At 43.1% G+C, this 26,731-nt stretch overlaps 1 protein-coding gene across 1 annotated transcript in view; it reads right to left on the reverse strand.

Moving 5' to 3' along the window:
* ANK3 (ankyrin 3) overlaps nt 1-26,731 on the reverse strand; it is a gene marked incomplete at its 5' end in the record, with an annotated part of 223,232 nt that overhangs the window by 144,141 nt on the left and 52,360 nt on the right. The window contains 6 exons of the mRNA XM_084265470.1: nt 5,837-5,935; nt 7,729-7,914; nt 11,555-11,653; nt 18,439-18,537; nt 18,890-18,988; nt 19,454-19,555. Of these exons, the coding sequence (XP_084121596.1) occupies nt 5,837-5,935; nt 7,729-7,914; nt 11,555-11,653; nt 18,439-18,537; nt 18,890-18,988; nt 19,454-19,555 (684 nt within the window). The remainder of the gene's footprint in view (nt 1-5,836; nt 5,936-7,728; nt 7,915-11,554; nt 11,654-18,438; nt 18,538-18,889; nt 18,989-19,453; nt 19,556-26,731) is intronic.

Raw genomic sequence — 26,731 nt, forward strand, 5'->3', positions numbered from 1 at the left:
TCCCCAGGACAGTTTAAACATAAATTGGAGATGGACAAATAGTGGTGATTTGTATTGATTTAACAAGATCAAAGGAAAACCAGTTGGTGGTTTGCAGAAGCACAAAGCGCATCTCACACACCCATCCCACAGTTCGCTCTTGGCGCTTCTGAAAGCTACAGAACATACACACAGTGTGATTTCAATTGGGCTACAGCCCTTCCGTACCTTTGCTCTATTGCTTGTCTCAGCAGATTGTGCGACCTGTCCTAGGGACCCGTCTTTGGCAGGGGGTTGGACCTGATGATCTCTTGAGGTCCCTTCCAACCCCTATGATTCTGTGATTCTGTAACATTGCTCAAAGAAATTCAAACGATGAGAGGAAACAAGATGGCAGTAGGCAGGCTGTGCTTGCAGGTCATTTTTAGGACCTCTTCTAGGAGCACATCTACTTGTCTTGCAATTTGGGTATTCAGGGATGAGGCAAGGGCTCTGTTACTTTGTGCTGATAATTGTACTTTACCTCAGCTTACACTGGGCACTCAGTTTCCCTACAAATTTCCTGCTCTACCAGAATCGAACTCATCTTTTAGTGAAGTGTTTTCATTACCCGCAGTCTGATAAGCACTAAAGAACAAAATTCAACTCCATATTACCATTATTTATGCTACAATTCCTTCTGTCACAACTACTTCATCTAGATTTGCAACCACCGTGCAACAGAGCTGTATGCTGCAGATGCCCCCACCCAACTATCACAAGCACAAACAAGCCATTAGGTGCTCTGAGTCACAGCGTCAGCCCACTGCTCTTTCAGGCTGATGTCATGGCATGTGCACATTCACAGCTATCTGAGCAAATTGCCTCTCTCTGACAATGACAACTAATGGAAGAAGAACCTGGGATTTCCAGAGCTTGAAGGGGAGAGAAGGAGCCTTATGACCACGGATGTGCTCTCCATCAGTGCCCCTAATCCAGAACAGAGCTGCTGAGGTTTAAGATTTCTTATTTTATTAAAACAAGCACAGGCAGATGATATTTAGCAGTACTGCTACTAAATGCTGTTAATTGCTAATGCAGTAGCATTACTAATCCCTAATCTTGGTTCTAAGTGGGAAAAAGTTGACCCAGGACCCCATTTGCCTTCCATGCTCCTGTGATTATAAGCCTGTCAAATACTGAATGCCAAACCACTGAAATCCCTAATGCTCTAATTTGGTCTGTTTAAGGACTTGGGAATAAGAGGTTGCTGTTATCACTGAAAGCAAAAAGCGCATAGTTAGAAGCTTCCCAGAAACCCTTAACCTCCATATGTCCTCTGAGCTTCTGAGCTTTGGGTCGATCTAACCTGCACCCTGGCTCGGCCAATATAAAGACATACATATTGTGATGCACGTGACCTGGAAAACATAATTTGTGGGGGATATATGAGGTTGATCCTTAGCCTTGACACTTGCCTATCAGTTTGACTCAGTGTCAGCTAGTACTCTTCCCATCAACATAAGTAGGTATTGGATCACACCTTATAGAATGTGTGAGGTTGGAAGGGACCTTTAGAGGCCATCTAGTCCACCCCTCCTGCAGTGAGCAGAGACATCTTCACTAGATCAGATCACTCAGAGCCCATCGAGCCTGGCCTTGAATAGCTCCAGGGATGGGGTCTCCAATATGTCTCTGGGCAACCTGTGCCAGTGTTATACCACCCTCACATTGAATAACTTTTTTTAATATCCAACCTAAATCTCTCCTTTTCTAGTCTAAAGCCATTACCCATAACTTGGTCTTTCAGCTTTAGGGATTTATCTTCCTTAATAAATCACTGAAGGACGCTATGGTGAATGAATGAAGGCCAAGCACTAAGTTTTCACCTATGCTCCCCACTTACAGTGGGCTCTGGCCAAACTTTCTATTCCCACTCCATCGCACTCTGCACCAATTCCCCTTATTCATCACAGACATTCCCCAAAAAAGAACTGCTCAGTGTTCTGGGGGTTCTTTTAAAATATGAGAAGTCCTATAAGTATAATGTTGGTTTCTATGCATAATAAAGTATTACTGTATTGTTTTCATGGGTTTGCGTTGCTAAACATAAACACTTTGCTTCATGGAAATTATGTCCCTTGACTGTATAAGCATTCAAGTTCTTAGATACACATACCATCTAAAGAAAAAACTAAAATCCCAGGCATATATACGGACTGGGAGAAGAGCCCCTGGAGAGGAGCCCTGCTGAGAAGGACCTGGGGGTTCTGGTGGATGAGAAACTTAATATGAGCCAGCAGTGTGCTCTTGCAGCTCAGAAGGCCAAGGGTATCCTGGGCTCCATCAGAAGAGGGGTGGCCAGCAGGGACGGGGAGGTGATTGGCCCTCTCTCCTCTGCCCTCATGAGGCCCCATCTGGAGTCCTGTGTCCAGAGCTGGGGGCCCCAGTACAAGAAAGATGGGGGGCTGTTGAAAGGTTCAGAGGAGGCCACAAAGATGATTAGAGGGCTGGAGCACCTCCCCTACAGAGAGAAGCTGAGGGAGCTGGGCTTATCAGGAGAGAGGAGAGGGAGGATTGGAGAGGGGACCTCATTGCAGTCTTCCGGTCCCTGAAGGGACCAGAGAAACAGGAGGAGAAAAAGCTTTTTAACCGGGCAGGCAATGGCAGGACAAGGGGGATGGAGTGAAGTTGAGGGAGGACAAGGGTTAGATGAGATATGAGGGGGAAGTTCTTTACAGAGACAGTGGTGAGGGGCTGGAACAGGCTGCCCAGAGAGGTAGTGGATGCCCCATCCCTGGAGGTGTTCAAGGCCAGGATGGATGGGGCCCTGGGCAACCTTCTAGACAACATTTACTCACGGACAGTTTCTACCTATTTACTCTGATGTCGGCATTTGGTTTCTCTTTGAATGCCTCTTGGTCAACCTTGAATTCCTCTCCCTGTTGTCCTAGGGACCACTACTACCTCCCTCCTCCCTGGTTTGTTGTGGTCAGGTTTGGTGAGCCAAATTTCTTGCACAACCTCAGTTTGTTTTGTTGGGCATTTTTGTTTGGTTTGGTAAGGATTTTTTCTTGGGCTTTTTGTTTGCTTGGTGGTTTTATTGGCCTAAATCAGAAATGCCTTAGAATCACCTGGAATCACATTTGCTTTTTGGGGGATATTTATTTTTTAACCATATCACACACAGTGATGAACTAATACAGACAGGTCCTCCTTTCTTGATTGGTAGACTGTTGGAGAAACCAACAGAAGAAATATGTGTATTCTTTAGCCAAGAGTCTGGTCTCTTTCCCACTATGAATTTTAACACATCTCCATGTTCTGTTGTGCTGACTGGCAACCATTCCTGGCTGCACGTCAGTAGAAATTCCATAGGTGTCCTCTTATTCATACAGCCCAAGCCATTATTGAAGACGCTAATGAGCAAACTATTTTAAGAACTTCAGCAGGAAATTCTAGCTCCAGCATTTGCCAATACTGATCTATCCTTTCTCTATATAGTTTTATGTCCCTAACCACTCTCCCTGGTTTTCCCTTCTTAAAGGCTTGCATACTGTCATGGCACCTACTCACTATTCTTGCTCTCCTCTCTACCAAATCATTCTCCAGCTCTCCATCCTGGCTCATTATATCATATTATCTCTGCATTTACCTGTCTTAATTTTCTGGTCTCGTGCCTGACACAACCTCTTTCCTTGCCCTTCATATTGCTGCATCCCTGTTCATATACATTTTTCTGCTCTTCCAACTATATTTCATTTATATGAATGCATTTATAGGGATGCAGCAATATGATATATATACATATAAATGAAATATATATATATATATATTTCATTTTCTGGCCCTTCCAGTTCTGTTTACATTTTGCTGTTCCCACATCCTCCCTACCTTGACCACACTCCCTCACTCTAATATTCCTCTTTGGTCTTCTGACAAATCCAGACCTTGACAGCAGATATGGTCAAGCTTTGGCCCAGCTGCCTGTGGACAGATGGACCCACTCCCCAGGCACAAAGGAGCAGCTGAAGCCACTGACGAAGCTGCTCCCCATCCAGCTCAGAGTGAACAAAGGGGACACCAGGAAGGCCCATACTATTTCTCCCTGGCCTGAATCATGATGGGTGCACAGCTTACCAGGTCAGGGGGGCTAGTTCCCCCACCCCGCCATGGCTTCTGCCACACAGCTCCTATTATCAACTCCCCTCCCTTTCTATACCTCATTGTGTTTTCTACACACACCAGTATCTCAGGTCTCCTTTACGTACCATCTGTATCTCACATATGCAGTGATGGCCAGCTGCTTCATTCACCAGTAACACCTGCACTTCATGTTTGCCAGAAACAACTGTATACCGAGGACAATCCAACAGAAACTCCTGCTGTACATTAAAGCTTCAAGCGGAAGCACTCATCCCACTGAATCCCAGCCTGCCTTTGGTAACACTGGAACTATGAAAAGAGCATCACTTTTTGACTAGAGCAGAAGTTTTCAAAGAGGTGAGGACTAAGGCTCAGGTTCAGTTCAGCAGCTCGGGGAAGCCCCCTGTTGTAGTTTTGTGTGGCTGGGTTCTGATGGAGGAGGGGGCTGCAGGGGTGGTTTCTGCAAGAAGCAGCCAGAAGCTCTCTGCAGGCCCCACAGAGCAAACACCTGCCAGTTCAAGGCCGAAGTTGTTGCTGATCAAGGCCAAGCCCATCAGTGATGGTCACAATGCCTCTGGGAATCACATTTTGGAGAAAAAAAATTGCAAGCAGTTGCTTTTTGCCACCAGAGAAGGGAGTGAGAAGATGTAAGGAACTGTGCAGGCACCAAGGTCAGGGAAGGGGGAGAGGAGGCGTCCCAGATGCCAGAGAGAAAGATGTTCCTGCAGCCCCTGGAGAAACCCATGGTGGAATGGGTGTCCCTCCGCAGCCCATGAGAAAGGCGCAGACTGCACCTGCAGCCCGTGGAGAGGCCCCATGCTGGAGCAGGGGGAGACAGACAGGAGATGCTGTAACCCACTGGAGCAAGCTCCTGCCAGCACTTGCAGCCCATGGAGAGAGACAGAGAAACAGAGATGAGAGAGAGATCTATGCTGGAGCAGGTTTGCTGGGGGGCATTGTGATCCCATGGAGGACCAGGCTGGAGCAGTATGGGCCTGAGAGATTTTCTATGATTTCTAACTGCCCCCCCCAGCAGTGACCCACGCTGGGGCAGCTAAGGAAGAGCTGAAGCCTCATGGGAAAGGACTCGTGTTGGACACATTCCTGGAGGACTGTCTCCCATGAGTGGGACCTCATGCTGGAGCAGGGTAAGGGTGTGAGGAATGTCCCCCCCACACTCCCCAGCTAAGAAGGAGAACATCTCGTGAGGAACTGACTGAAACCCCCAGTCCCTGCCCCTCCCATGCCACAATGGCGCGGGGAAGAAGGGAATGAAATCAGGACTCAAGTGAAGTCTGCTAAAAAGGGAAGGGTGGGAGAAGTACTATAAGATTTGGTCACACTTCTCATCACCCAACTCTGGTGCCACTGGGGGTGCAGGACACTGCCATAAATTAGAGAGTTTTCTGGCCTTTATTCTCTGTTGAGTCTGTTTTGCCCAGGACGCTGATTGCAGAATGATCTCTCCCTGGCCTTATCTCCACTCCTGAGCCTCTCAATATACATTTTCTCCCCTGTCCAGCTGAAAAGGGGAGTGATGGAGCAACTTTGGTGGGCACCTGGCCTCCAGCCAGGGTCAAACCACCACACCCCCCCTTATACCGCATGGTACCAGAACAAAAACGGTCAGGCCAGGTCCCTTGGCTGGCAATGCATCTTTCAAACCTCTGTGGAAAAAGTGTTTCCCCCTGATGATTAAGCAAACTAAGGATAACTCAGGTTTCACACTTACCCTCGCAGTGAAGTCCACAGCAGCACCCCGGTTTAACAGCAGTGTCGCTACATTGATATTTCCATAGTGAGCAGCTATGTGGAGGGGAGTGAACCCACTCTGGAAAAAAAAAACAAAACAAAACCAATAGATTCTTTTGTTTTATGTATCTCTCTGGCACTCCAAAATTTGTATCACATCACTGCAAAAGCTAGTAACAGGAGTCTGCTGCAAGTCATCATTTCAATTCTGTGCTAGTTTTCACTCACTGAATATTTATAGACACTCAGAGAGCCTAAATAAAATCATATTGCTATGCAGGAGGGAAAAAATTAACATAATTATTCTAGAAGACCAAAACTAGGATAAAATTTTCAGTTATTCCAGAAAAACAACAGCAAAATATTTGAGTATTAAAGCAACGATCTTCTACGAGGAAATATTTTCTAACTAGAAATATCTAGTCATTACTAGTACTATGTCTGTCTTGCAAGTTAAATCTCTTACAGATTCTTTGTAGAAGTTCAGATACAAGTCATTTAATGATACTTGTTAACTGTTTTTTATGAATTCAAATTAGATGCAAATGAAAACAACATCAAAGAAGATTTTCAATTATTAATGTGGATTTTTTAATTCTTTTTATTCTCCATGGTTTAGTAGCATAAAGATCAGTCTCCCACTGTGGGCAATCACACTGGGTAACGCTCAGACACCATGAGTTATGACCCTAATTAGAAGATGCCTTACTGATAAAATTACCTCAGCAACTTATTTTCATATTTAAGTAGTTTTACTTCCTTTTAAAATAATGCTAAAACATGCAGCAATTCCATCAGTCCTGCAAAGTATGAAACCTTATGGGAACTAGATGCATTTCTAAATTGTTAGCAAGCCATGCTAGCTGCCACCACCTTGCTTGGGGAGTTTTGCAGATTTAAAACCACTTTCAGATCATTCTGTTTGCTGACACCATCAAGGTAAGTGTCATGCAGAAGCCTAAAATCAGACCTGGATGCAAAACAATTACAGGGTTGTCTGCAGCTCTTAACACATCTGATAAACATATACACCACAAGAACCCCTGAAAACTGCATCTTGTGTAATATGGCTCATTTATGATGGCAATTAGTTCTCAAGAATGCATACTCTTACTTTGAAACCCTAGTTACAGCTGCAGAAAGCCCTGGTATCTAAACTACAGTCTTCTCTAGCACATGCTACTTCACTTCATCTAAAGCAGGTATGTATCCTATAAAAGGCAATGCAAAAAGGAAGAGGAATAAATGATGCAGCAGCACTAAGTCATAGAGGAGTGATGATGCATATATATATTTATATATACCTCTGTTGTTCTATTCACCATCATCTAGGTTAACACATTTGGAAGCAAAGAGGGGGAAAAAATGAACGGTTAGTTCACCACTGGTGACATGGATGCAAAAAGCTTCATGATTGCTAGGTGGCATGGCATGGCAGCTCAGATGACAGCACAATAGGCACACACAGGAAGCTTGACTGAATGGAAGCTGAATGAGCGAGTATTTTGAATATTGTTATATGTTTACTGGAGTTCTCAAACAAACAACTAATCAAATGGCTTAATTGCACAGTACCTAGAGCACACTACTGTGGGAATGCCTTTCATTTTCAAGAGAATAATACTAATATTTTGCTTATTATTTTCCATTTGCAAAGTTTCTTCAGGAAAAAAAAAATAACCCTGGTTTAAATAAAAAGGGAACAGGGGAGAAAGAGGCAAAGGAAGCAGAGGAAACGTCCTTCTTAATCACATGCTACAGGAAAAAGTTACGCTGCAATAGAACACTTCAGACTAAGGGAGATATCCACTGGATGTGATCCATGTGGTCAGCACTTCATAGCATCCCACCTTGTTTCTTTTTCCAACTGACCTTTGACTCCACGTCCGCATTGTGGTCATTTTGGAGGAGCAGAGCCGCTGCCTTCGTATCATCCTTGCGAGCTGCGATGTGAAGGGCAGGAAGACGGACTTTTCCCTTTGTATCGTTTTCAAGCAGCAGTGAAACCACCTGGTCATGACCTTGCTGCAAAGCTACTGCCAAAGGCGTGAAACCATCCTGCAAAATACAATGGGAACTCTTAACGCGTACTTCAGTCTTTCCAGGGCGGGTAGAAAGGGGAAGGTAAGAGACCTCAACATTAGTAACAAACATAAAGCGTAACAGTGCAAATTCAAGGTACCCTGCAATCACTCTGAAACTGGAGTAAGGTGCTGCTGATCTAGGTCCCAAATGGTCAAGACACCGCCTGGAGCCCCAGACAAACATAAAATTGTAACACACATCAAACAAAAATGACTGAGACTTAGGGGAAAAAAGTGTGAAATTGCTCATGAATTAACACTTATGTAAGTAAGTACACATATCATAAAGGGTATAATTATATAAAAAGGCATTAAAAGCTGAAATATCAAAATTACAATCATTACTGATGTCTCCAAAGCAAATCATCATCCACTTGCCTCACAGCTACAGTTTCTAAGTTTTTCAAGAAAAAAACCCAACCCCAAACCATAAAATTTCAGTTCTATCCATTAAATTTTATGTGTGGATTTAAAATCTTACAATATTCGCATTGGAATACCGTATTCTCCTAATATACCAATTGTTTTGCTACAACTTCCATTTATGAAAATTCGTATAGATGCGATAGGCAGTCCTCTTACAAACAAAATTTCCTTTCCAACTAGGAAATAGCCAAAGCAGTGCAGAATAAGAAACTTGAAAAATGGAAGGTTGCTGTTTAACAGATTTTTGAGTGGATTCCTCAAAGATGTGGAAAGCACAGACTGAGATGCTTTCATAATTTTATTCTTACGGATTCTTCAAAAAAAAAAAAAAAAGAAATATGAAAGAGTTGTCATTTCAACTCTGCTCCTTCTCAAACATCAGTGTTGTTCCAATTCAGGAACACATTTATTTTTGCCCAAGATGATCACTCAAAGAAATCAAAACACAAATTGCTCTACTTAGGATATTTATTACATCTGACTGTTGATCGATATAGCCAAAGCTTATATTACTGATCTTCACTCCAGTTTAGGTGGTGTGCACCTTCTTTCACTTTTTGACTACTTCTGTCACAGCGAAACCACGCCGTATGAAATAATAGCATGGTGGTAACGGTGAAGACTGTGGATCCTCGCCTCAATGTCAGAAGCGCAGAGTTCAAGCATTAGCTTGTTAACTTTTGGGGCTAAAAGCAGTGTTTGCAATAAGGAATTTCTCTCTAAAGCTCCCCAAAGAAAGAACACCTCCATTTAAAAGGAGAAACAGGAGTTCTGAAACAGAGCTTTTCTTCAGCATCATGGAATCGTGAAAAAAGAAAAGAAAGGTCACTGAAATTCCTTGAGTCCTAACAAGCTTTATTCCCCCCTCATTATTATTTTTGTTTTTAAACTCATTGAGGCACAGCCTTCCCCTTTGTCTCCAGTAGCAGGGCTTGTTCATGGGGCAAAACTGCCATGCAGCCTCAGACTGTGGGCAGAGTGAGGTGTGGGATGTGAAAACTGCTCTGCAGCTCTGAAGGCCAAAATTCTCCACAAGCATCCCCCCACAAGAGGGCTCTGGCAATATAGCTCTGCTATACCTGCAAGATATGGAGGCTTCCTGCCTGGAGAACGCCCGGTACGACAGCTCGCACCTTAATGAGCTGGAGACACTAGCTTCCTTGTTTATTTATACAGCAGAGCCAGTCAGCTGCTTCACAAAGAAACATGGTCTAGCTATCTACAAGGTTTTTTCCCATCAGGCTTTCTCTTCCAAAAATGCTTCAAAAATAATACTGACAAAACTAAAAATCCTAGGAATGTATTTCCTCCTTTCCTTAGGAAAAAGGGAGCAGACAAACAGGAGGGAGCCCTTTGTTTCAGTCCCAGGACTGCTGCCATCCCCTATGCACCCAGTTCTCGAACTCTGATGAGAGCTGCCCATCATTTCAGTGCGCTCAGGCGTCACTGTACCACAGCCAAGCAAACTGCCACCAAGCGCTGACAAGAACGCACTTCTACCACATGCTTTCTGAAGATGCCAACCCACAAAAAACAATTGCAAGCATTGTGATGTCAGCACTATAAATAATAAACTCTAAAACATAAGGCAAAGCCCACTCCAGGAAAAAAAGAAATATTAAAAAGCAATTTAAAAAAAATATTTGATTCTATTTTTTATTTAGATTAAGACTCCTTTGTTCAAGAGTTTTTAACAAAAATTTAGCTAAGCAGTAATCGTATAATATCAAAAGTTTTCGCACCTACGGAGATAAAGATGAATCAGATTGATATAAAATTTAGACCAAGAGAAAATAAAAGAGCAACTTCCTCAAACAAGTAAGGATCTAAGGGTTTGTAGCCTGGTATCTTCACAGGAATTCTCCATGGGTAAAATTAAGATTGCACCTTATCATCAAGCTGAAAATCTCAACCTAAACTGACAGAATGCTCAAGGGAAAAATGACACCAAAGGCAAAGAGCCAAGTGCCCATGCAGCACTTGAAAATGTCCTGTTTTCAGAAAATCATGTTGTGCCAAGAATATTTTCAAAAGTCGGAATCTATAGTGCACCTCTCTGGGGGTCCTGGGACTACTTGGTTTCCAAGTTGTACAAAGAAATAAAAATCAGTGCTCTGGAAATAACAAATTTCAATTAATTCTCCAGATAAAAAATGTTTCATATTGCTATTTCTTGCCTTTCATATCTTTGAGCATTCCCAGAAAGTAGTTTCTGACACACGTCTCTAGGTATAACTAACTTTTAGTATTTTGGAAATAGAATTTTGACCTATTAGCGTTTCACTTTTTTTATAGTGCTGACTTGAGAAGAAAAGGATTCCGTATATATGTCATTATATGGTGATACTATAAGGTTTAGTGATGCAATAAACCAATTTTGCTAAAACTCAGATTTTTTTTCAAAAAGTGTTATTTCCTTCATGGAATCAGTTCTGATAGAGCAACCAAAGTTTAATAAATATCAGACAGTGCATGTACTGAAATACCTTTTTTTTGGTAGCGAAATTTTGGACTTAACTGAAAATTCATCAGATTAAAAACCTCTCTCAATGCAGGACATTTAAGACTATTAATAATGCTTACCAATCCTTTGCCTTCCGGGTTGCCTTTTTTGGGTTAGTATTACCTTTTAAAGCAAGAAATAAAATGTTCTTCTAGAAAGATCCCAGGACACCTCCGAGGACGGACCTCACATCTTTTTGTCAGCTTGGAATTACCCACAGTAAAACCAGATGGGATAACTGGGTGCTACAGAGAGGGTATCAACAGGGCAACACACACAGTTCAGTGCTCCAAGCACTAAGTAACCCTGGATTTTCCTTGGTATCCCAGGGCTGGCCCCAAAGCTTAGGTGAGCAGTTGGTCTTGCTTCACAGTCGCTCTCTGCATTACTCAGTATATTTAATAAAGGCACAGAGAACTTTTATATTATGCACACAGCTTCTCTGTTTGAGCACTTAACCTGAAAGATTACCTGTTATAACTAAGAATGCGTCTATTTTTAGGACTGTTTCTAGTCAAAGTCGTTTTTCTTTTAGAAACGGCAAAAGAGTTTAAATTACTGAAAAGCCAGTACCTCAGCACTCATTAGCACACTTTCCAAACAGAACTTCATAGAAGCTGGGAAGAAATCATCACTGAAAGCTCGTTTTTACTTTGTTCATAAAACATGAAATTGAAACTTTTACCTCTGTGGCAAGGCTTTGGCTGGCACCGTTGTCAAGAAGAAACTTCACAACCTCCAGGTGGTTTTCTTGGGCTGCCATATACAGCGGAGTGAAGCCATTCTAGAATAGGAAAACAAGAAACGTAAACACCCCGCTAACATTTCATACGTACCACAGACCTGCCGCACTCAGGAGGGAACCAAATAAACCACGTGCCTCCACGCTAGTTAATGACACGATCTCCCCTGGTTTAAATGAAGAATGTTGTTTAGAAGGACACCAAGGAACCTTTCAGCTATGATTCCCTTCAGCTACGATTCCCTTCCTGCTGAGAAGGGGTTGGGGATTCTGGTAGATGAGAAAATTAACATAAGCCAGCAGTGTGCTCTTGCAGCTCGGAAGCCCAATGGTATCCTGGGTTCCATCAGAAGAGGGGTGGCCAGCAGGGACAGGGAGGTGATTGGCCCCACCTGGAGTCCTGTGTCCAGAGCTGGGGGCCCCAATATAAGAAAGATGAGCAACTGTTGGGGAGGGTTCAGAGGAGGCCACAAAGATGATCAGAGGGCTGGAGCATCTCTCCTATGAAGACAGGATGAGAGAGCTGGGTTTGTCCAGCCTAGAAGAGAAGGCTGTGGGGGGACCTCATTGCAGCCTTCCAGTCCCTGAAGGGAGCAAAGAAACTGGAGGGGAATCAGCTTTTTCAAAGGGCAGACACTGGCAGGACAAGGGGAATGGATTGAAGCTAATGGAGACAAAGGTTAGATGAGATATTGGGGGAAGTTCTTTACAGAGAGTGGTGAGGGGCTGGAATGGGCTGCCCAGCGAGGTGGTGGATGCCCCATCCCTGGGGGTGTTCAAGGCCAGGTTGGATAGGGTCCTGGGCAACCTTGTGTAGATCCAGGCCTAGAGGTTGCTGGCCTTGCCTGTGGCAGGGTCTTGGAGCTCTGTGATCCTTGGAGTCCCTTCCAACCAAGGCCATTCCATGATTCTATGATAAATGCGGCCACAGAAATGCAAAATGGGACAAGCAAATGCAATGCAAGTCTGTAGGAAAAGCAGGGACAATGGCTCTTTAGAATTCTTCCCAATTTTTTCCTCTTCCCTCCATTAACTTTGAATTTTCTTTCACCTGTGGCAGGTTCTTATGCCTTTTGTCTCCTCAGAGACCTGCCTTTTGAGTACAGCCATCTTGTGGTCGCTGAGTTATTCCATATTTCAGGCACCAGGAGATCTCAGGATCATTGGTTCTCAATAGTTTAAGACAAGGGTTTATCAGTGCTTCCAATCACATTAGAACATTTCTCAAATTATGCTTAAGTGATTGATTTCGAAAGGTGCAATGGGTGTCTTAGAGGCTGCAGAGATTCCCTCGTTCTGCTTTCCTCTTACCGTCAATGCTGCTGTCTTTGCCCTAACTGCACACATGCAGGTCACAGCATTTCACAGAATCCCAGAACATTAGGAGCTGGAAGGAACCTTGGAAGCTCATATAGCCCAACCCCTCTGCCAGAGCAGGATCACCCAGAATAAATCACACAGGAACGTGTCCAGGCGGGGGTTGGATGTCTCCAGTGAAGGAGACTTTCAGGAATTAATTTTTGGGTACTAATACTGACACAATGTATTTTTCCCTATTGTTCTAGGCATTTCTGAAATTCACATCTTGATGTCACTCACAAAACCAAACCAGCAAATTGAAGTCAGAAACCTTTTCCTGGGTTCAAGATTGTCGTGACTTTGCCCTGGCTGGAGGCCAGACATCCACCAAAGTCAGTCTATTACTCCCCTTCTTAGTTGGACAGGGGAGAAAATATATATATTAAGAGGCTCAGGAGTCAAAATAAGGACAGGGAGAGATCACTCTGTCATCAACGTGGGCAAAACAGACCCAACACAAAGTGAAGAAGAGAAAAACTACTCTACTTTATTACACTACAGTACAACTACAAAGAAAAGTGAAGAAACCGGAGTTGGGAGCACGACCAGATCTTAAAACAAACGTAACCAGATCTTAAAACACTTTCCCCCCACCATTCCCTTCTTAGCAGACTTTAGTCAGGATTTTGCTCCCTTCTTCCCCCCCACCGCACGCCGCCTCCTCCCCCACCCTTTCCCGGCCTTGGTGTCTGCACAGGTCGTAACATCTTCTAGCTCCCTTCTCCGGTGGCAAAATGCAGCAGCTTCCGGGGTTGTTTTCTCCTATCTGTGATTCTCAGAGGCGCTCGACTATCTCTCGGGCCATGACTTTGACCTTGAATTGCTCGTTGTTTATAGTTTAGGCTGGCAGAAAACCCTAACTACTGCTTAAAGAAACCGTCTCAGCAGCACAGCCTCACAAAACTGCAATAAACGCTAGTTCCTCCAAAAGAATTTATAGAAGTTGCCAATTTGCACCTGAAATTGCTTGGCTTTCATACAGCACTGTGCGTCCCTCAGTCCGGCTGAATCATCAACTAGTGGGAAACACATTTTATAACTTAGAAAACATTTAACTTAAAAAAAATAAATATCCATATACTACTGACAGAACCATTTGGTGCTACTGAGGCAACCAAAGCAGTGACATCAATAAGGACAACAACCCCCTGATCCTTTACGATACGTATTTTGCCCTTCGCATTCCTGCATTCCTGTCAGACATCACTGCCACTTCTCGCCTGATCAACATTCCTTATGGTACCAGCATGGGTGATGACCCCATTAAACATTTTGGAGGGTCTCAACAGGCTCTGTTAGGGCCCTGTCTTCTCGTTACCTTCCAGATGTCATCATTTAGGGATTTCTGTGAGCATCAAGCTTCTCTTTGGTATACTTCACACAGAACCAGCTGTTATGAGGACAGGCAGCTCATTGCTGGAGGACATGAGGACAACTGCTCATTGCTAAGGTTGACCTCTTGCTCTACCACACACCACTTCTGGTGATTCCTCCAGAACGTGGGGAGGACAAGGGGGAGAGGAAATACAAAATAAAATAGGACTAGTTAAAAAGAACAGGAAAACCAGAAGAGACATTTCATCTAGCTTCAATAACAGAAAGGTTAAGGAGGTGCTTCCACCTGACAGGCTTTGGTAGAGAGCATCAGCGCTCTCAAGTCCGCAATGTGGCCAGGGCAGGCATTGGGCAGGGTGGGAGGAGCAGCCCAGCACTTAGGCTAGAACAGTCACAAAGGACAATGACCTAGATGTTGCAGGAAACCAATGGAGCCAAACAGACCCTAGCTGAGAAGGGCTTGGCTGTAGGTTTGCATCAAAGATAAAATGTTAATGTTCTGGGTTCTGGAGAGATGAAGCAAAACTGTAGCCTAAGACCTACAGCAGTGAAGTTTGGCAGAGTTATAGTAGCCGCAGTGAAAACAGCTGAGAGACATCTCACTGTCACAGCAATGGGGCAGAGCTGCAGGGCACACGGCCAATGCGGAGCATGCAAGACAGCGCAGGTGACCTGAGGCCAAGCATGCAGGCTTCACCGGCAGCTGAGACAAATAGGAGGTCAGAAGAAAGGACAGTCAGAGAGGAAATGGTGCAAATTGGGTGTTTGAGTCCAAGAGGAGCTTTGTCATTAGGAAGACATGAAGCAGCTGTGAAGCCACATGTTTACAAGGCTTGCACGGGCTGCAGGCTCTGCCGCTATTCTGGTATTTTGATAATTTGGTCTCTATTCAGGAAAGCATTGCTACAAGCATAAAGTGGGTGCTAAAGTCCCACCAGAGTCAAAGCCTCAAGTTAGTGATGTGTTAATGCACTCTCCAGAACCAAGGCCTAACAGTTTAGCTACCGTACAATTAGAATTCTGCTTAATGAAATGCAAAGCAGCCAGAAAGCACTTGCTAAGGTACCTAATATGGCACATTACAGGTTGTTATTAGAGTGAACAGTGGAGCTGGGCATTTTTCCCTATCATTTCATGGCATACTTAATATCTATTTACTAACTCTGCTGGAAACAAAGAGTATTTATTTATTTATTTAGCTTCATACATTTCTATTCAGAAAGGAAGCAGAAAACACATCCTAATTATTAGCTTCAGAAAATAATTAATAGGCAAAATTCTCAGAAACAAGTATTATTAGCATTTGGAGGCAGAGCTATGTGAAATTATAGTAGGGTATTCAACAGCTTTCTCCCCACACTTTGCTTTTAAAAAGGGGCTGAAATTGCCAGAGAGCCACAAGCCTAAGGAAAGCATTTTGTCTTCACTAGTAATAAATAGCCCCTTAGGAGAGCTACAAAATTCAGAATTAGTAAAAAAAAAAACCTTTTTGGGGGACACAGGTGTGGTGTTTGGGGTGGGTTTTTTTGTTGTTGTTCTTTTGCTTAAGGAAGGGAATATTTGGTCAAAGAAGGTCTAACAGCATTAACACTGTCATTGTCAGCAGGTAGAGCTGTATCCCTTCTTCTCCTGAAGGTAAAAGACAAACTCACAAAAATCAGGGTCAACATCAAAAAGAAAAACAAACCAAAATTCTTTGGGTGGTCTCTCAGTGGATATGCCAAATTCAGCAGAACTTTATTCTAAGCTTTAGGAAGGCTCAGGTGATGCTCAGCACCACAAACAAAGCTGGTCCAGTGGCAGTTTGCTAACAGGGAACTCCAGGGACCTCTGTGAATGACTAATCCCAACTGGAGTATCTCACTGCCAGGCATTGGTCTGGAAAGGCCAGTATACATGTGCCTCAAGCAAAAACATCAAAGGCATCCATAGAAGGGGCAGGCGGGACCATAAAATCTTTAGTTCTCGTATGTTAGCAAAATAAGGGTAACGTGGCAAAACCTTAGGGTGTACGGACAGTGCAGTTATAGAACTTGTTTTCAATCTCAAACTATCTTTAGCTTTAGGGCTGAATATGCAAATTCTCAAATACAAGGAGAAAAAAATCCTTTTGTGGTCACCTTAATTTCTTAATACTAACAGGAAAACCACTAGAAATGTTTCTGCTTTGTTTGACTTCTTAACAGTCATGGATGAGTGAATGTAATACTACCTTTTGTTCTTACTGCAGTCTTTAAATTCAAATTAGATGAAGCCTGGAACCAAATACTTCTGTATCTAACTAATATAAAAGAGTAAGAAAGGAGAACTGAGCAGTCTGGTTTTCCTTTGTCCAGGAGAAGGAAATACGAAATACAACTCAGAAATAACAAACATTCTTGAAATAAATTCTATTAAACATTTTGTTCAGATTATTTCAAAGATCATGAAAAAAAAAATTTAAAATATACATTTTTAAATTTCCCTTTTTAGGTAATACTGACCCAGATGAGAAGACCATCTCTGTACCTAATGCCTTTTCTCCGACACTGCCAGCCAGTCTCTGAGCAGGGAGAAGGGGGAACAGAGGAGGCATGCAGGAACTCCTATGGCACCTCCAGCCAGCTTTCAACAGCCCATGTCTTTTTCTGAGGTGGAGTTTTCCTCTGTTTCATTTTGCCGCTTCGCTTTTACCACCAGCACTCTTTTCCCTTATTTCCAATTTTCTATAATTGACCTAAATATTAATTCAAAGGAGTCGACCAAACTTAAAAGCTCCATATGTGCTTGCAATACCTCCTTGTACAAGGAAAGGGGAGGAGCTCAATTAAGCCTCAGACACTGAATTATGTGAAACAGGATCCCTTCCATTTGAACGTGCTCTCTCCAACTCTCCTGGTTTATCGGTATCTCTCTTCTACAGTTGCTCTGTAACAATTAGCAGCTGTTAGGACAGTGGAGGGAAGATCTAAGGCTGAAGGGTAAATGCTTTGCTCTGCTGCCTCTTGCATAACCACTACCAGTACCATGCAAACACTCCTGGAGGTGCCTCCCCTTTCTTCATCTCCAGGAGTGTGCATCTGTGTGACTTCCGGACAGCCTAAACCAGAGATGCTATTTCTAAGCTTTCTCTGTTGATGAACAAGGCAGGTGGCTCACAGTTAATTCCAAGTGAAAGCTGCTGACATCCTATGTAGGAAAAGACCTGAACACAACTTCGGGTTTCACTGCGCTGTCATGCCTAGGGTGGAAGACAAGGCTTGCTAAATCCATGGTGTGCTGACCACCTGGTGGGGAGTAGCGCAGAAAGCAGAGAGCTGCATGTGTTGAAAGTTTTAACTATATGTTGAGTTACAAGGTGGGGATGAAAACAGCACTACACTCACTAAAATACCTGCTTCATTAATGAAATGGCAGCTATGTGCTTAAACTTTGTCCTTGCACCTGTTTTCAGTTACCTACATGGGTGGAACAGCCAAAAAAAAAAAGTGGTTTTTAAGGTTAGCAGGTTTACATTCATCTTACTGACTCTATCACTTCTATTTGCAAAAGTCGGCATTAATACAATGAGATCCAAGCACAGAAAAGACAGAGATCTACTGGAAAGAATCCAGTGGAGCGCCATGAAGCTGATTAAGAGCCTGGAGCATCTCCCCTACGAGGAAAGGCTGAGTGAGCTGGGGCTGTTCAGCCTTGAGAAAATAAGACTGAGAAGGGATCTGATCAATGGTTATCAATATCTTAAGCGTGAGACAGAGGGGGAAATGGCCAGCCTCTTCTCAGTGGTCTGTGGGGACAGGACAAGTGGCAATGGCCTCAAGTTGGAGCACAGGAAGTTCCGCACCAATATGTGGAAGAACTCATTCATGGTGAGGGTGAGGGAGCCCTGGGACAGGCTTCCCAGGGGAGTGTGGAGTCTCCTTCGCTGGAGATATTCAAGCCCAGTCTGGATGCCTCTCTGTGCGACCTGTCCTTAGGGACCCTGCTTTGGCAGGGGGCTTGAACTTAATGAGCTCTGGAGGGCCCTTCCAACCTCTATGATTCTGTGAGTCTGTGAATCTACCAAAGATACTAATCCTGCAGTCTGCAAGAGGAGGAGGATTTTAATGCCAGACAAGTTTGTGATAGCACCAAACGGAGAAATATTACCTTACCTGAGACTGTGCGTTGACATTGGCCCGATTTGCAACCAAGACTTTGACTACTTCTGCTTGTCCAGCGAGGGATGCTATGTGCAATGCCGTGTTTCCTTTCTGAAAAGATAGATGGTAGTATTTGAAAAGGGAACAAAACTTGAGCTTGAATATATGACAATGATATAAAGAATTTCCTGCAATAACAATAAGTTACTGAGCAACTAACGAGGAAGTTATTCTAAAAGATACACATAGAAACCAAGACAGAAATCTACCATTTGCTCTGTAATATCTCACCCCTAGAAACCTGCAACATTTACTATAATCTAAAGGGTTTCCATTAAACAATTATTGAGACCATTTCACCAGTGAAAAATGGGCAAATATTGCCACAGTAATGCCCACAATCAGTTGGCTGACACCTTGTGCCCATGCCATCGGTGAGAACAATTAGATAGGCCTGGCTAACCTTTGTCGCCGCATCCACACTGGCACCTCGCTGTATCAGTTCAGAGACAACTTCTACATGCCCTTCTTTAGAAGCGAGATGGAGAGCGTTCAACCCATTCTGATAACAAAAAAGAGAAGGAAATAAAGAAATGTAATGGAAAAGATTGGCAAAGGCTTTCCAGCATAGCAAAAGTCACATCACATAACTAATTATTATATCCCAGTGAGAAGAGTGCTTCCAAAAGCTGTTCTTACACAAACTTTGTGAGAACTGGATTACAAGGGAAGAGCATGAATTATGTCAGGATATACTAGGTCTGGGGTCTCAGGTTCTGAGTGCTGTCACATGACCTGACATAATACAAACGGAATGAAAGATAACATGAAACAGCACAATGTTCTCCAAGTGGGAGTGAAATGTGTTGGTAAGGTGTAAAAAAAGAGAGTTTTAATTGGATAAAATATGTAAAAATCGCTCAAAACCCATTCAAGCTATCAATGACATGAAGCACAAATATAAACAGATGTGAGAACTAGTGAGGAAGGTATTTATCCAGCAAATTTCATCAAAACATTCTTCAACCTGATTTGAAATGTTGATGTCCACTCCACTTTTTAAGTAGTCGAGAGCCTTTTCCAAGTTGCCAGCTCGAGCAGCTCTCAGGTAACTTGCATTTGTGTCAGACTACAAGAAAAAAAAAATAAAGAAGTCCCCTTAGAAATTAAAGCACAAGATAAAGACACATACCCATGGCAAACAAGTTACTAACTCATATTGCACATACTTTTAATGAGGCAAAAAAAGGATCCCAAACTGGGGTCAAATCCCAAAAAGGATCACAAACACAGGTTACATCCTGCCCTCCTTTCTTATGCAATGTCCCTCTGCTGCAAACAGGCTGCTCTGCCTGATGAGGCGGTACAAGATTTGACTTTATACACAAACATGAATTTTGCAGCACCATCTAACATGCAAGGCTAGTAGCCAGGTACACATCTGGTACCCAGCATGGAAGACAAACACGGTGAGGCTCAAGAGAGGACTCCATGGAAACCACGCTGCTCTTTCCAAAAGTGCATAATCACCTTCACTGTCCAAGCTGAACAGGCCAGACCAGTACTGTGTGATGTCAGACGACAGGTTTAAGAAAACCCTGACATATTCTGTTTGAAAGGCTGCACTGCCCGAATGAAAACCACAGCTCCCTGGATACAGTGCTATTATCTGAACTCCGCTGAATTTGAGTAGGGATTTGTAGCTATGTGGTAAATTTTGGGTCTTTTTTCGCCCCAGATCTTGCTTTACAGTTAGCTGTGCAAATTTGCTCTATATGATGGCTTCAGCTTGAACGTAAGGATAGCAGAAAAGACAATTAACTCATGAAAGAGATCACTGAAAGTAATTCCCAGCCCCAGAGGGTTTTAACAAGTTATGCAAATATCCAGTGAGGATGGTTTAGATAATGCTGATCCTGCCTTGGAGCAAATGGCACGAACTGGGTTAGATTTCAAGAGGGACAAATTGTATAATCTTTGAATTTTATCTGTGCCACAGCTTCTCCTGGCATTTTGGGCAGCCAACACATTTTTGTCCCCTCTTCTCCATTAGTATAACAAGAATTATCGTCTTTTTTTTTTTTCTCCTCCTCCCTTCAGTAGCATTTCATCCCAAGCTTACATCACTATAATTTTAAGTGCTTTACAGTCCTTTGGAGTTCTGAAAGAGTGCAACAATTACACTTAGAGAAAAAAATTCAAGGCAGCAATTGCTGAGAACCATAAAACACCCTGACACCATAGCTCAGGTACTTATCCAATGCACAAATAATCCTTTTTCTTTACTTTTCCATTCCCTATTTCCTGCATTTGCCATACTGATCTCCCCTCCTCTCAGCGCAGCTGTTGCAAACTGGATGTTTTGTGCAAACACTGCTTCAGGCCCACCTGAAGTCACCTTCCCATGCAGGATGAAGCAATCATGGATGTAATGACAGCAAAAGGAGAAGTGGGTACTTAGCCTGCTCCCTTCTTTGTACAGGTACAAGCTACAAGGTTGTTTTACTGGTAGTTCCAATGCAGCAAGCTCTCTCTTTCAAAAAGAGAAAAGAGTTACCTACAGACTCTTCATTTTCTCCCCAGCCTGCCATATGTGGTGTTCCACTTTTTGATGGCAATTTACAACCTTCCCTGCTCTTAATCATTATTTTCCAAGCACTCCCCACTGATCATTCCAAACCCACCTCTGCTATGGGCTTCCAAACAAGTGGGCCCAAATACCAATGTCCTATCAAAATCAAGGTTCTGACACAAAATGATGTGGTCAGAACTGTAAAAGCTGTGGGGAAAAGACGGGCTGCCGTGAGAGGTGCAGTAAAGTGATTTAGCTTGGAAGATCATCTGAACTGGGCGATGTGGATGATTACAGGAGACAGGTCATTTTCTCAGCACTTAGCAACAGAAGCCACTGGGGTAAAAAACCAGGTCAGCATTTTATCAGTATTACCAAAGGTATGAGGGAGGACTTAATAGACCGGGAGCCTTTTTTTGTCCCAGGGTAATGGCATGGCTGTTTGGCACAGTCAGCAAAGGATGATAATTTACATCAGCTATTTACAGCCGCTTCAGCGTGGGGAGGGGATGCACCACCAAAGCAAATCAGTTCCCACCAGTCACCCCGAGGTGTGCCAGGCAGGAAACACTGCTCATGCTCAGGAACATTTGTGCCTTTCTATTTGCTCAAACAAAATGGAGAAGGAGCGATAGATAGATAGATGATGTTCTCATTAACAGCTAAACTACTGTTTCACTGTAGAGGAAGAGCAATGCCTGTGTCTTTCAAGGACTTCTTTCAGAAGTGCTTGTTAATGGGGGGAACAACAAAGGTTAGGTGACACTTCCAGCCTGGGGACATATAAAAATGTTTCAAATCAAGCTAATTCAGGTGCTGCTAAGTGATGCAAAAATCTATTCCTGAAATCCCTCAAACAAACAGCATGCCCTCCTTTTCCAGTCACCGCTCAGAACTTGTTCCCTTTGCTCAAACTGGCTGGAAGCATCACTGACACTGGCAGCCTGGTTGCCACCTCAGCAGCGGGGCTGGTGGGGTGGTCTGCACAGCCCCCCACTCACCCATCAGCCTGTGCTCCTGCCGCTCAGACAAGGACATTCTCCCAGGGCACCATACTGAAAAGGCAGCACCAACATGGGTGGAAACTACGCTGACATCTAGGAAGCACCCAGAGAAGCTGCCATTTAGCAGCACACCGGGGGCAACACAAACTCACCCACACTTCAGCTGATCTGAGTCGGCACTTCCAGTTTCCACCTTACTGGTTTCCAGTTATGTGAATGTGTTTTGGAAACCAAAAGCAATTCCAGCCACTCTTAAAGCAGCAAGGCCAGCTTCCACATTCCTGATAACTAAGGCATGACTTTAGACCTGCTCTGAGAGCCAAGTGTAAGGGTCAGTAAAAGTTGATCAAAACCAAAACTTTCAACATTTCTGAACCTAAAATTTTCTCATTTCTACTTTAGGTGTATTTTTTTTAATAGCACAATAGAGTAGAAAAATGTCATTTCCAATTAACACTATTTTGTTTAAAACAAAGCCTCTCCTGTAATTGCCTCTGTATTGTACAGACAAGAGCAGTATCAGAGCCCAACCTCCAATTTCTGAAGGGTTTAAAAGATCAAACAAGAGTAACAACAGTGTTAATAATTATTTATGTGGGTTGCCCTCATGCTCATGTGACATGCCCATGTCACAGGCTGATCAAGGACCTGTTACCTTAACTGCAGAGGGGGAAGAAGGGATTTTAGGTTCCCAACCATCACTCCAGACACTGGCACAGGTAACTGCTCCCTCTGGGAGCAACTATTCTCATTTCCCCGTTAGCCAGTGCTGCAGAGACAAACCCCACATGGGCAGCGAGTCTACAGGACATTCCCTTAACAGACCTAGTCAAAATTTTCTCCAGTCCTAATTACTTAAAACTCCAATATTCCCAAGAAAGGCATTCTGTATGCTAGCAATCCATCCAGATCCAGAGCCCCACTCCCCCTTTTAAAAAAAAAAAAAAAAAAATCAATCCCAACATTTAAATTGGCTTTTGATTCTCCACTGTCTTGACAAATATCAAGAGAACAGGCATGGGACATACATCAAAGCACCCTTAGATGATCTTGTAGTCAGCCACAAAGATTGCAGCCCTTCCTCCTATCAGGCCGTGCCCCTGCAGAAGCCTTTCTCCGCTCCCTCCTGTGCTCCCTGGGGAGGCTATCCTTTCAATCTCTATCTCCAGATGCAAATTAAAAATCGAGATTCTTACAAGTGTTTTAATATTTGGAGAAATAGAGCTCAGAACCTGTGCAAAGCCTTCAGCTGTGGCATAGATATTCAGGCAGTATTTCATAATGGGGAGGATCTACAAGAGTAACAATACTGATGAGGTTGGACTTGATCTCAAGGTCCCTTCCAACTTCTACAATTCTGTGATGCACACATAATATCGGGATTTTTCTTCACAGACAGCACAACTTCTCCCCACAGCATTTTCTTAGAAAAAAAAGGGATGATTTCTAGTTTTGAGATGCATAAGTGCAGATGATTGGCTAATGAATGCAGTCTTTATGCAATGCATATTGCTTTTAAAATCATGTATTCCCCTTTAAACGTGCTATGCTATAAAAATTCAATTCTCTAACGTAAAGCAGACTGATGAGCTTGCAAGCCGCAGGCTGCTTGCAGCCCACAACAGATTTTCCAGTCTGGAGCTTAATTTCACCAGCCTTCCTCCCAGAGACATCTCCGGGAAGGGCTGAGGCTGGGTAAGCCGTGCTGGCAGCAGTACTCCCTCCCATCCCCAGGTACACGATGGATGGCAGAGCTGCTGGCGTGCCAGGGTCAGACCTGAAAACTGTTTCCCTGTTTTAAGGAAAAGTGACCTGAGTTAAAAGCATTTCTATACCAGGAAAGACTAACTCCTAAGTCACTCAGATAGTATATCTTAAGCCTCCATTTTAAAACAGAAAGTGGTGATGCTGACTCATGCCTGCAAATACATATTCACTATCTTTTTCACCAAGTGCTCCCAGTGAAGACACTGTTTAGCATAAGGGAAGACAAAAATTGGTAGAAAATTTGCATCAACTGTCGACCCAGGATCTGCCTTGGATTTTCTGTGGGATTAGAGAGGGTCTTCTCAGAAAATGGAGAATACACATCATTTAGCGAACCCTCAAGAGTGCAGAGCCATTAATTTCAACATGCATAGGCCCCCTCTTGTACTGATAGTATTTTTATTATGCCCGTCTCTCTTCCCTTTGTGTTCTGCTGACAGCGGCTTCTTTTTCAGATTAAAAATCCAGTCTTTTTTTTTTCACATTGGGAGCAGGGTTTTGTTTGTTGTTCCATCTTTAATAGTAGCTGTTGTGAAGGGAAACCCCCAGCAGGTTCCCATTGTGCCGGAGCAGGATGCATTCTGGCTTGAGTCCCAACAAAAAGATGCTAACCGTGCCTAACATTTGTTGTGGGGGGGAGGCAATGACCTCATTTTGAGGGATGAATTTCTGTTACTTCCATTTGGAAACGTGTTCAACAAAACTAATCTCACAGCAGCACGAGAAGATCTGAGGAAACAGATGATAATGTTTTTGCTTGTTTTGATAAGAACAGGCTTACTGCAACTGGGTGTTTGGTTTTGTTTTGGGGTGGAGTTTTTTCTTTGGTTGTTTTTTTTTTTTTGTGGGGTTTTTTGCAGTAAGGTTCAACTTTGATGGGCACCAAGTGCTGCGCTGGAAATTGGAGGTCCTTGGCTTTTCATAGATTTTTTGCTCTAAGGTTAATTTAGAATTTTCCCCTAAGCAACTGTGTTATACTCACTTGGTAAGGGATGAATTTGTTTTTTTAATTTCAAATAAACTCCACTGGCCAGTTAACAGCAATATCTGAATCATGTGAAATAAACCAGCTGCATTATTTTCTCCAGGAGACTTCATCCATTCTCCAAATGGCTGCATCCTTTGTATCTCCCTACTACCTCATAACTAAATCTGTATTAAAAAAAAAATTCACTTGTATCTTCTTTATTAGAAAGGGGGCTGGTAGTACCAGATGAGAACGTGATCATCTTGGTGCAAACAAATACAGCTGGTACTCATGCTTTACATACCATCCTACCATACTGTTTTCTTCTGATAAGAGTGTGACAGCCTGGGGGCAATGGCTATCTGCAGTTCTGCTGCTAATTATCCTTCAGAGAGATGCTTTTGGGATCACAGCCCTAAATACAACCTCAGGGCAAGAGGAAAATCTCCATTCCTGCTGCCTGACAATTCAAAGGAAAAAGCTTTTGGCTAGGGAAGGCCAGCTATTTTGAATATGATTGCAGCATAAGAAATGATTTAATTATTGGCTAAAAACCAACCAAATTCATCTCTAATTATTTGCCCTATCATGCAACACATTCATCAACTTTCTTCGATTATATTATTGTATTGTGCACAATAAAGTAGCCAAAAATATTATATTGTTTGGAATGTCCCTATAACCATCCTTGTTCCAAGTGGGTAACTACAATATGTGTTCCACCAGCTAAAAACTAGACTGGTTTCAGCCTGCGTGATGCCCTTTCTTCTTGGTCACACCCGTGAAGACTAAACCACCTCATATTTCTGCAAAAATTGCATTGTGAATCTATAATCAACAGTATTTGCAAGGACTGAAGCTCTATCCCCATACAGTGACCAGCCCTAACATGGTTATAGAGAAAATAAAGTATCTCCTGAAAATCACACATTGAAGCAATTAAAACCAGAGTGAAAATTGCATTTTGAGACAGTTCCTTCTGTCTCAAAATCCTTGACCTAACCAAGAAAACATCCAAGCAAATGAGCCTCTTTCCTTGCTAGACCACAAGACAAGTCTCTGACATGCAGATTTTGTATACACCGTTTCCAAGTTCTGTTCCCTTGTACCACCTTACCTGTTAGAGTCTGTCCTGGCAAAATGCTGAATCCATGCTCGCTGTTCCCACTGAAAACAAGCCACCTTGCATTGGAGTGGGAGATGGTTCAAAGGGACCCATAGCCTGAGATGTTAAGGCTGGTACATACAGGAAAATTTCACAGCTTCCAGCACAAATGGTGTTTATCGCTGCCTTTAACAGCATCAAGAGGTCTAGAGAAAGTTATTTGCTGGCAATGACAAACATCTCCCGTGAAGCTGTGATGTAGGTTTCTTACTGTATAAATCGCTTAGATTTTACCCATGTAGACCATAAACCTGGTCCATCCTGGGATATACAATGCGACTAATTCACCCCTGGCTGTCTTCAGATGCTTGGATGCCTGCTGCCTAAGAAAGTTCAAACAAAAGACAGAAAGAAAAAGTAGCTCCTATTCTTTTGATTTTCTACAAGGAGCAAAGGGGGTTGTCATTTCTGAGGCAAAAAACACATACAGATCTAGATGGGAAACCTATGCCTATCATCTGTATGTAACATGTATAACACAGAACATGACATTTAAGTTGAACATGCCCCCCTAAAGCTGCCATCTCCGTATTATTTACTTGTCACCTCAAATATTCAACAACTACAGAATGATTTAACCGCAATTCTAACAAAATTAAGAGCTGACAACCCAACAGAAGACACCTGAACTGAAATCAAGCCTGTCCTACAGGGACGATGGTCAGACAGGGGGTGGGGTTCTACACAGTTCCAGTTTGAGCACGGAAAGTTTCAAGATTTTTGAAGCACAGGTTTGATGTGCCAGTTTCACTTAAAGAATTTACGAAAACAATCACTAATACAAATGTGTTAATAACACCAAAAGCAAGATCCTGATTACTACAAAAATC

This window comes from Gallinula chloropus (assembly GCF_964237585.1).
Source record: "Gallinula chloropus genome assembly, chromosome: 5".
NCBI lineage: Eukaryota > Metazoa > Chordata > Aves > Gruiformes > Rallidae > Gallinula > Gallinula chloropus.